The sequence below is a fragment of the Heterodontus francisci genome, chromosome 4 (genome assembly GCF_036365525.1).
Source record: "Heterodontus francisci isolate sHetFra1 chromosome 4, sHetFra1.hap1, whole genome shotgun sequence".
NCBI lineage: Eukaryota > Metazoa > Chordata > Chondrichthyes > Heterodontiformes > Heterodontidae > Heterodontus > Heterodontus francisci.
The window spans coordinates 173,345,049-173,357,097 of record NC_090374.1 but is presented as its reverse complement, the minus strand read 5'-3'; the positions used below and the strand labels follow the sequence as shown (position 1 = coordinate 173,357,097).

General features: G+C 43.8%; 1 protein-coding gene across 8 annotated transcripts in view; it reads right to left on the bottom strand.

Annotated features, from left to right (window-relative positions):
• The window catches only part of pip5k1ba (phosphatidylinositol-4-phosphate 5-kinase, type I, beta a), a 163,958-nt gene that overhangs the window by 48,370 nt on the left and 103,539 nt on the right, over window positions 1-12,049 (bottom strand). For all 8 annotated transcript variants that reach the window (XM_068030551.1, XM_068030558.1, XM_068030557.1 and 5 more), the window contains 2 exons: window positions 1,813-1,896; window positions 537-585 (listed from right to left, as the gene is read on the bottom strand). In XM_068030551.1, coding sequence (XP_067886652.1) covers window positions 537-585; window positions 1,813-1,896 — 133 coding nt within the window. The remainder of the gene's footprint in view (window positions 1-536; window positions 586-1,812; window positions 1,897-12,049) is intronic.

Sequence of the window (12,049 nt, the reverse complement as noted above, 5' to 3'; positions counted from 1 at the left end):
GCTTGGACTTAAATCATTTCACCTCGCAGGACATCCCTCCCAAGCATGAAACAGTGTCACTCATAAATCGCAAATAAATCCGATAGGGAATTCAGGAGAAACTTCTTAACCCAGAGAGTGGTGAGAATGTGAAACTTGTAACCATAGGGAGTGGTTGAGGTGAATAGCATAGATGGATTTAAGGGTAAGCTAGATAAACATATGAGGGAGAAAGGAATAGAAGGATGAGTTGATAGGATGAGATGAAGTAGGGGTAAAAAGAGGGTCGAGTGAATAGACCAGCTGGGCAAAAATATGTGCTTAAATCTTATAGAATGTAATTATACATCTGATTATTTGGGGAATAAATGCATCTATTGTTCGGAGTATGCTTACACAGAATTACAATAATAAAAATATGCTCAGGCGTTTCCTCTGACTTTCCCATTCCCTCATGGGCCACTTTACTTTTGTCTCCGCTGTTAAGTAAATTTAGAAATTACATCCCTTCACTTAATGCTTCTTTAGTCATAAAGATAAATGAAATGCAAACGTACCCCATCATAGACAAGTGCTTTCCAAGAGTGTTCCAGCTTCTTGATGAACCTTTTAGAAGGGAAAAAAAAGGTCAGTTAAGTATTTGAAAGCGGAAACTAATTGCAATTATAGTTTGCTATTTTCAATATGCAAATTAAAAATTAGCATAGGACATTTATCAGAGATTTCACATTTGATTATGATAATCTGCAAAAGTGCATGATAAAAGCTTCTTCTAAAAAAGGTGAATTGTGCAAAATGAGAGACAAGGAATACCAAGGAATGAAACAGCCTCCCATTTCACGCTCCCAATGTTAATAGATAAATATTTTCAGGTCAGCAAGATCAATTATACAGAAAAGATTCCCCAACATTACACTACAATCTCTGAGGAACAGTTCTCTTCACTAGTGCAGCTGTGTGAATTCTCTATTGGTCACACCAGGTGAATGGGGCTGAAATGATCAATTTAACACCACTAGGCAGGTTTGTGCTGAACTCAGTGTGGGCAGTGGTCCAACATATTGGCCCTAGATCCCCACTGATCCAGGCCTAGAAGCTTTGGCAACTCAACACCATTACCCTCTTTATTTCTTAATTGGCTGGTTGGTCTTGTTTGAATTTTTGTAGGTCTCGCTGTCCTGCTGCATAAATCTCAGTCAGAACTTTAGCATTTGCAAGTGTCAGCATAGAGTCATTTATGGCACAGAAGGAGCCCACCAATCACAGAGGGGTAAAAGGCAGCTCACAGGACATTCTTAGTTATTAAAAGGCTGTTATCGTCATAAACCACCATTACAAGGACTGCAGATTAGAAAACAACAAACTGGTTGATATAAATATATACGTGTTAAATAGATCCACACACAATGCTACCTAGGACCTAAATAGTTTGAAGTAAATGTGCAAATTAAATGGAAACATTCATTCGATCATTACAGGTGGCCCTCAATGTTCTGGGATGTGCACCATTGTGGGCTACTAAGGAAAAGGTTGGACATCTATTGTAAGCCAGTAAAAATTAGAAGAATCCAGGATATTTACAGTTAAGGTGGGGTGGGGAGGGGAGAGGCAGAAGTGGTTTACATGCTGTATCAGAGTCAAACACTTGAGATTAAAAAATGTTCCAATTCAGTGTCCACCGATTTGCCAAATAGAACCTTCAAGACAGAAATAGCCAACTTGTGGCTATGCTATACACAGAACCTTCACTATCACTTCTGTGAAAGGCCAGTCTGGGACAGTGAAGACACAAATTCCACAGAAGAGAAATAATTCTGCCCATGCAATCAATACCTGTAGGACTGTAGAATATCAATAATGGCCATGTAAAGTAGGAGCCTCTCTCCTTTACTATTTTTGGCTGGTATGCCACCCATTCTGGAAAAAGAGAGGAAAAATAAATAAGATAAAAACATTATAATGGCTAAAAATAATTAACAGGGAAGGGTGGAAGGAGAAATAAGGCAGACAATTTAGGCTGGTATTAAATTGGTCAGCAGATTTACATACTACCTGACATTTCCTTAGTGAAACTCAGACATGGTGTATAATGGGCAGCTAACAATATCCCACTCAAAGTTAGAATTACCTCCCAGGAATCCTAGGATGGACAAATGTACCAGGAAAGCACTGAACTCCTGGTTAAATACAATAGCCAATATTTTATTTTTGAACGTAACTTCAGTTATCAAGGATGTTTCAGTGAATGGTTGTAAAGGCCAATGAGACAGACAATGCCTCCCACATATTTCACACAGGAAGGTCCTTGGGGCCATTCTCAGAAAGTCCATTCTTAAACTCTTCCACCATTTTACTCCCGTCTGCCTGCCTTTTAAAAGCCTCTTGAAAATCTGTATTTTCCACTCTGTTTTCTATCACTGTTTGGCATCTATTTTCTCCCATGTGCAGTGCCTTGGGGAGTTTATTGCTTTAGAGGTGCTGCACAATGCAGTTGTTATACCCAATTAGGAATATTGCACAGAGATGCTGGGTCCACAGGAGCATAAGAACAGGAGGAGGCCATTCAGCTCCTTGAGCCTGTTCCGCCATTCAGTTAGGGCATGGCTGATCTGTAAAAAGGAGAAAGTATTCCATTCCCTAGGGCATGTGAGAACCGAGTCTTGCCACCATGTGGGAACTGCTAATTTTGTACTGTATTAAACTAGACAGGCTATCAAAATATGAAGCATAACCTGTCCCATTGTTTCATTAGCAGAGGGGTCAATAACCAGGGGGCATAGTTTTAAAGTAAGGGGCAGGAGATTTAAAGGGTATTTGAGGAAAAATGTTTTCACCCAGGGGATGGTTGGAATCTGGAACGCACTGCCTGAAGAGGTGGTAGAGTGGCAGGAACCCTCACAACATTTGGGGCGGCACAGTGGCGCAGTGGTTAGCACCGCAGCCTCACAGCTCCAGTGACCCTGGTTCAATTCTGGGTACTGCCTGTGTGGAGTTTGCAAGTTCTCCCTGTGTCTGCGTGGGTTTCCTCCGGGTGCTCCGGTTTCCTCCCACATGTCAAAGACTTGCAGGTTGATAGGTTAATTGGCCATTATAAATTGCCCCTAGTATAGGTTGGTGGTAGGGAAATATAGGGACAGGTGGGGATGTGGTAGGAATATGGGATTAGTGTAGGATTAGTATAAAACATGGGTGGTTGATGGTCGGCACAGACTCGGTGGGCCGAAGGGCCTGTTTCAGTGCTGTATCTCTAAAAAAAAAAAAATTTAAGAAGTATTTAGATGAGCACTTGAAACGCCATAACATGCAAGGCTATGGGCCAAGTGCTGGAAAATGGGATTACAATAGTTAGGTGCTTGATGGCTGGCACAGACACGATGGGCCGAAGGACATGTTTCTGTGCTGTATGACTATGTGTGGTGGTCGATGGTAGAACCTGGCAATTTACTGAGAGTTGTTGCACAACTGTTCAAGTAGTGGAGAAAGTGTTTGAACAACATCACATTGAGCATTTACGACAATAGCAGTGATGAAGGAAGCTTCAATAGATGGAGAGACGACGTTTTAGGTCAATGACCTTTCAGCAGATGAAAGGTCATTGACCTGAAACGTGAATTCTGTTTCTCTCTCCACAGATGCTGCCAGACCTGCTGAGTATTTCCAGCACTTTCCCTTTTTATTTAAGCAAGTTGGGAGTTTGTGCAGGGATGGGACTTGGGCAGCTGATAGAGGATGATGCTGGTTTGCCTCTATATCCATGAGAGGCAAGGCTGAGACTGCAAAATAGTAAAATACCTAAAACAGGGTTCGGGAATCCTGGCAATAAATGGGAGGTACAGGAGCTACCAGCTCAAGAGGTGTGTCTCTTTTACAGGACTCTGTGGGCCAGGCAGAACAGGAGAGCTCCAAAACCCCACACACTACTCAAACAACTTCTCCCAAGCTCTCAAGGAAGTCTTCAGCCTCCCCATTGCCAATCGTGCCCTCTCTCCTCACCCGCCATGATCGCAGCAACACCCACAAGCCCTGATCGCTCGCTCCTTCCCACCTCCCGGGGGCTGACCCAAGGACCCCCGGCTGAGCCCCCTTTGATACTGGTTTTCCCACCAGCCAGCCTGCCCAGCTGCCAAGTGGGAAAAGAGAAAACAAAATTATGAGATCCTGCCCTTAGATCTGTCTGGATTTCCACATCCCCAGCCTTTTTGGGTTTCCCCTGTACCCTCCCCACCAATAACCAGGGTCAATGAGTTGATACAGTAAGGAAAGAAGTGAAGAAAAAGTAAAGCAGTTCCAGATGCTTTAGTAAAATAGTTTTGCTGTGTTGGCTAAACTAAACCCAAAGAGTGAGAAAATACAGACTAACAAAAAGAACATTAGAACATTACAGCGCAGTACAGGCCCTTCAGCCCTCGATGTTGCGCCGACCTGTGAAACCATCTGACCTACACTATTCCATTTTCATCCATATGTCTATCCAATGACCACTTAAATGCCCTTAAAGTTGGCGAGTCTACTACTGCTGCAGGCAGGGCGTTCCACGTCCCTACTACTCTCTGAGTAAAGAAACTACCTCTGACATCTGTCCGATATCTATCACCCCTCAACTTAAAGCTATGTCCCCTCGTGTTTGCCATCACCATCCGAGGAAAAAGACTCTCACTATCCACCCTATCTAACCCTCTGATTATCTTATATGTCTCTATTAAGTCACCTCTCCTCCTCCTTCTCTCCAACGAAAACAACCTCAAGTCCCTCAGCCTTTCCTCGTAAGACCTTGCCTCCTTACCAGGCAACATCCTAGTAAATCTCCTCTGCACCCTTTCCAAAGCTTCCACATCCTTCCTATAATGCGGTGACCAGAACTGCACGCAATACTCCAGGTGCGGTCTCACCAGAGTTTTGTACAGCTGCAGCATGACCTCGTGGCTCCGAAACTCGATCCCCCTACTAATAAAAGCTAACACACCATATGCCTTCTTAACAGCCCTATTAACCTGGGTAGCAACTTTCAGGGATTTATGTACCTGGACACCAAGATCTCTCTGTTCATCTACACTACCAAGAATCTTCCCATTAGCCCAGTACTCTGCATTCCTGTTACTCCTTCCAAAGTGAATCACCTCGCACTTTTCCGTATTAAACTCCATTTGCCATCTCTCAGCCCAGCTCTGCAGCCTATCTATGTCCCTCTGTAACCTACAACATCCTTCGGCACTATCCACAACTCCACTGACCTTCGTGTCATCCGCAAATTTACTAACCCACCCTTCTACACCCTCATCCAGGTCATTTATAAAAATGACAAACAGCAGTGGCCCCAAAACAGATCCTTGCGGTACACCACTAGTAACTAAACTCCAGGATGAACATTTGCCATCAACCACCACCCTCTGTCTTCTTTCAGCTAGCCAATTTCTGATCCAAAGCTCTAAATCACCTTCAACCCCATACTTCCGTATTTTCTGCAATAGCCTACCGTGGGGAACCTTATCAAACGCCTTACTGAAATCCATATACACCACATCCACTGCTTTACCCTCATCCACCTGTTTGCTCACCTTCTCGAAAAACTCAATAAGGTTTGTGAGGCACGACCTACCCTTCACAAAACCGTGCTGACTATCGCGAATGAACTTATTCTTTTCAAGATGATTATAAATCCTATCTCTTATAACCTTTTCCAACATTTTACCCACAACCAAAGTAAGGCTCACAGGTCTATAATTACCAGGGCTGTCTCTACTCCCCTTCTTGAGCATTTTCTTTCATTCATTCATTTAATCTCCATATATAACTCAATTATTCTGAAGTAATACAAGAAAATCAGGTTAAAGTCTGACTTAGAACTCCCAAACATGTCTTGACTTTAATCAGGATACATTTGTAAAACTAAGTAGACTATTCCATACAGCTACCTTGATAAGAGCCAGGAGAAGCTCCTTGTACATTGACCCATGACAGACACATAAGCACCCACGGGAAAAAAGCAAAAGTTAATGAGTGAAAGGTAATTCATCCCATCAATCCTTCCAGTTCTATAGCTTAACCAGCCAAGAATCTAACAGAGTTTTGAATGCCTTCAATATGTTTGGAATAATCTACCACCTTTGTGTCATAGAGTTCTGTAAAAATCTATATTTTACAAATTTACTGTTTATTCATTTAAAACTCTTGCTTGACTTATTGTTTAAGCAATACTTTAGGCTCCCTTTATCCTTCTTCTTCTTTGGCCTCCTTATCTCGAGAGACAATGGATAAGCGCCTGGAGGTGGTCAGTGGTGTGTGGAGCAGCGCCTGGAGTGGCTATAAAGGCCAATTCTAGAGTGACAGGCTCTTCCACAGGTGCTGCAGAAAAATTTGTTTGTCGGGGCTGTTACACAGTTGGCTCTCCCCTTGCGCCTCTGTCTTTTTTCCTGCCAACTTCTAAGTCTCTTCGACTCGCCACACTTTAGCCTCGCCTTTATGGCTGCCCGCCAGCTCTGGCGAACGCTGGCAACTGACTCCCACGACTTGTGATCAATGTCACAGGATTTCATGTCGCGTTTGCAGATGTCTTTAAAGCGGAGACATGGACGGCCGATGGGTCTGATACCAGTGGCGAGCTCGCTGTACAATGTGTCTTTGGGGATCCTGCCATCTTCCATGCGGCTCACATGGCCAAACCATCTCAAGCGCCGCTGACTCAGTAGTGTGTATAAGCTGGGGATGTTGGCCGCCTCGAGGACTTCTGTGTTGGAGATACGGTTCTGCCACCTGATGCCAAGGATTCTCCGGAGGCAGCGAAGATGGAATGAATTGCGATGTCGCTCTTGGCTGACATACGTTGTCCAGGCTTCGCTGCCATAGAGCAAGGTACTGAGGACACAGGCCTGATACACTCGGACTTTTGTGTTCCGTGCCAGTGCGCCATTTTCCCACACTCTCTTGGCCAGTCTGGACATAGCAGTGGAAGCCTTTCCCATGCGCTTGTTGATTTCTGCATCGAGAGACAGGTTACTGGTGATAGTTGAGCCTAGGTAGGTGAACTCTTGAACCACTTCCAGAGCGTGGTCGCCAATATTGATGGATGGAGTATTTCTGACGTCCTGTCCCATGATGTTTGTTTTCTTGAGGCTGATGTTTCGGCCAAATTCATTGCAGGCAGCCGCAAACCTGTCGATGAGACTCTGCAGGCACTCTTCAGTGTGAGATGTTAAAGCAGCATCGTCAGCAAAGAGGAGTTCCCTGATGAGGACTTTCCGTACTTTGGACTTCGCTCTTAGACGGGCAAGGTTGAACAACCTGCCCCCTTAGACTCCCCTTATCCATACCATTTAATACTTGATACACCTGATAAGGCCTCCGCTTAAACTTTTTTCTTTCTAGATTATATACCCCAAGAGCTCTAATCTCACAGCTCAACATCCTGTTTGTTTTCTACAAATGCTATCTGATACAATCAGATTTTTATTGTGCCAATACCTTTTGAAACAATCACCAGGAACTGAAGAATAATGCGATACATGCTACAATTCATCCAGCAATAGGCTGGCAATCAGTACAAGTAATGTTATGAAACAGAACAAGTAACTGCTTAGACTGGGAGCTGTCCTTGGGTTCATCTGTCAGAAAGACAAAGTTCCACAAATAAAATGATAGAGAAAGTTCATGGAACTAGTAACATTTCAGTACCATGTTTTCCCCGATAAGGATTTGAGAAATCATTTTAAGAAATAACAATGTTGTCCTCAGACTATCCTATCACAGTAACAAATACAAAATGATGCTGCCAGTCAAGCACATAGCCCGTTAACTCTGCTTGTGGAAATATTGAAGAGTGAGAAAATTGAGGTAAAGCTGCAGGTTCAAATGAATCAAGCACTGTACACAGTTTCAATCTCCATGTCATAAAAAGGATAAGGTACTGAAAAAGATTTACAAGGGTGATACCAGAACTGAGAGGGTAGAATGATGGAAGGACTGAACAAGCTGGGTCTCTCTTCTCTAGGAAATAGAAGACTGAGAGGGCACTTGATAGAGGCCTTTAAGATTATCAAAGGGTTTGATATGGTAGACATAGAGAAAACATTTCCACTTGTGGGGAGTCCAAAACTAGCAGCCATTAATATAAAAGATAGATACTAATCTAATAGGGAATTCAGGAGAAACTTCTTTATCCAGAGAGTGGTGAAAATGTGGAACTTGCTATCACGTGGAGTAAAGGCCAATAGTATGGAAGCATTGAAGCGAAGCATTGCCAATTGAAGCACCTTGAGCTCCGGATTTTGGAACTTGAGCAGCAGCTGGCGACACTATGGTACATTCATGAGGATGGGAGCCACCTGGACAGCACGTTTATAGATGTGCTCACCCCACGGCTTAAGAGTATGCAGGGAGAAAGGGAATGGGTGACTGTTAGGCAGTCAAAAAGAATAAGGCAGGTAGTGCAGGAGACCCAAGCATCTCACTCTCCAACAGGTATTCAGTCTTGAATGTGGAGGAAAGTCCATGGCACCATGGGTGCCTCAGTTGCACAGTGGGGTACAAGGAAGACAGGAAGAGCCATAGTGATAGGTGATTCAATAGTCAGGGCAACAGATAGGTGTTCCTGTGGCTGCAGACGTGAATCCAGGATGGTGTGCTGCCTCCCTGGTACCAGGGTCACAGAGCAGCTGCTCAGCATCCTGAAGGGGGAGGGTGAACAGCCAGCAGCCGTGGTCCACATTGGAACCAACGATACAGGTCGAAAGAGGGATGTGGTCCTGCAGTCAGAATTTAGGGAACTAGGTAATAAATTAGCAAGAAGGATCTCAAAAGTAATCATCTCCATATTACTCCCAGTGCCGCGTGCAAGTGAGTATAGAAATAGAAGGATAAGACAGATTAATGTGTGGCTAGAAAGATGGTGCAGAAGGGAGGGCTTTAGATTCTTGGGACATTGAGAATAGCTCTGGGGGAGATGGGACCTGTACAGGCCGGGACTGAGTTCCTTGCGGGACGTTTTGCTAGTGCTGTTGGGGAGAGTTTAACTAGTTTGGCAGGGGGATGGGGACCTGAGGCTAGACTCAGCTGGGACAAAATCAGAAATGAAATTGGAAAGCAGAAAATAATGGAGGAGTCTGAAAGACAGAGGAAACAAAGGTTAGAAAATTAAATAAAAAGAGAGTTGGCAGTGCTCAAGGGTATCTATTTCAATGCAAGGCGTATAGTAAATAAAGCAGATGAGCTGAGGGCACAGTTGGCAGTACGATATCATAGCTATTACAGAAGCATGGCTTAAGGAGGGACAGGAATGGCAGCTCATCGTTCCTGATTACAGGGTTTTCTGATGTGATAGGAAGGGGGATAAGAAAGGAGGGGGAGTGGCAATTTTGGTCAAAGAAACGATTACAGCTGTGAGGAGGGATGCTATGTTGGAAGCTTCATCAAATGAGGCCATATGGATTGATCTAAGGAACAAAAAAGGGGTAAATCACACTGCTGGGATGTACTACAGACCCCCAAACAGTCAGAAGGTGATAGAAGAGCAGATATGTAGGCAAATCTCTGAGAAGTGCAAGAACAATAGGGTAGTAATAGTCGGGGATTTTAACTACCCCAATATTAACTGGGATAGTTTTAGTGTGAAAGGAATTGAGGGAGCAGAATTCCTGAGGTGCATTCAGTAGAGCTTTTTTGCCCAGTATGTAGCAAGTCCAACAAGAGAGGGAGCAGTTTTAGACTTAGTTTTAGGAAATAAAGATCGGCAGGTGGAAGGAGTGGCAGTGGAAGAGCATTTTGGTGGTAGTGATCATAATTCAGTAAGTTTTAACATAATTATGGAAAAGGACAGAGATAGAACAAGAGTTAGAGTTCTCAATTGGGGCAAGACCAATTTTACTAAACAGAGGAGTGATTTAGTGAAAGTGGACTGGAAACAGCTACTTGAAGGTAAATCAGCATCAGAGCAGTGGGAGGCATTCAAAGGGGAGATTCATAAAGTTCAGAGTAAACATGTTCCCACAAAGAAAAAGGATGAGACGACCAAACCTAGATCCCCATGGATGTCAAGGAGCTTACAGGATCCAGGGAAATGCAGCAAGGTGGATACAAAATTGGCTCAGTGGCAGGAAATAAAGGGTAATTGTTTACGACTGTTTTTGCGACTGGAGGGCTGTTTCCAGTGGCATACCGCAGGGCTCAGTACTGGGCTCCCTGCTTTTTGTGGTATATATTAACGATTTGGCCATAAATGTAGGGGGCATGATCAAGAAGTTTGCAGACGACACAAAAATTGGTGTGGTAGATAATGAGGAGGATAGCTGTAGGCTGCAGGAAGATATTGATGGTCTCAGATGAGCACAAAAGTGGCAAATGGAATTCAACTTGGAGAACTGCGAGGTGATGCATTTGGGGGAGGTCAAAGAAGGCGAAGGAATACACGATTAATGGGAAAATACTGAGAAGTGTAGAGGAAGTGAGGGACCTTGGAGTGAATGTCCACAGATCCCTGAAGGTATCAGGACAGGTCAATAAGGTGGTTAAGAAGGCATATGGAATCCTTTCCTTTATTAGCCAAGGTATAGAATATAAGAACTGTATATCTCATTAGTTAGGGCACAACTTGAGTACTGTGTGCAGTTCTAGTCCCCTCATTCCAGAAAGGATGTAATTGCATTAGAGAGGGTACAGAGGAGATTTACAAGGATGTTGCCAGAACTGGAAAAATGCAGCTAAGAGGAAAATTGGATATGCTGGGGTTGTTCTCTTTGGAACAGAGAAGGCAGAGGGGAGATCTGATTAAAATGTACAAAATTTTGAGGGGCCTGGATAGAGTGGAGTTGAAGGGCCTATTCACCTTAGCAGAGAGGTCAGTGACTAGGGAGCACAGATTTAAAGTGATTGGTAGAAGGATTAGAGGGGAGATGAGGAAAAGGTTTTTCATCCAGAGGGTGGTGATAGTCTGGAACTCACTGCCTGAAAGGGTAGTTGAGGCAGAAACCCTCAACTCATTCAAAAGGTGTCTGGATACGCACCTCAAATGCCGCAATCTGCAGGGCTACAGACCAAATGCTGGAAGGTGGGATTAGACTGGGTGGATCGTTTTTCGGCCGGCACAGATACGATGGGCCACATGGCCTTTTCCTGTGCCATAAACTTTATGATTCTAAAGCTAGATAAGCATACGAGGTAGAACGGAAACAAAGGATATGCTGATAGGGTGAGATGAAGAGGGGTGGAAAGGGGCTCGTGTGACCTGCCTAGCCGTTGGACCGAATGGTCAGCTTCTGTGTTGTAAATAGCATGTAGTTACAAGCTTGCAGAAAAACAAGTTTCGCATCTCTAGGAGTGCTGCTGTAGAGGACTGATCTGAAATCACCATACTAGCTAATTTCGCTGATATGATGCCACTAAAATCTCATAAGCTGGTGAGAACATGCAAGTATGGTTCATGTACATAAATTAATTGGAAAGAAAGAGACAGAGTTCATGTTTCGGGTTGAAGACCTTTCATCAGAACTGGAAAAGATTAGAAATGTAACAGGTTTTGAGCAAGTGAAGGGGAGTGGAGAGGAAGAGGAAGAACAACAAAAGGGAAGGTCTATGATAGGGCAGAGGGCGGGAGACACTAAATGACAAAGATGTCATGGAAAGAGGGGCAAATGGAGTGCTAATAGGTGTAGGAAATGACAAAGCATTTGACAAGCGAGAGTGTTAATGGCAGAATAATGAACAGCTCTGTCCGAAAGCAAAAACATGAAAAACAAGTTTAAGAACAGCACATGGTAAAAAAACACAATTAAAATGGGAGTCATGATCTGATACTGTTGAACTCAAAGTTGAGTCCAGAAGGCTGTGGAGTGCCTATTTGGAAGACGAGGTGCTGTTCCTTGAACTTGTGTTGAGCTTCACTGGACTACTGCAGTAGGCCAAGGACAGAAAGGTGGGCGAGAGAGCAAGGTGGCAAATTAAAATGGCAAACAACCAAAAGCTCAGGGTCATGCTTGTGGACTGAGTGGAGGTGTTCCGCAAGCTCAACTCTCTCTGTACAAATCCTTTGTCTTTTACTAAAACTATTACTACTCTTTTTGTTCCATGACATCTTTGTCATTTA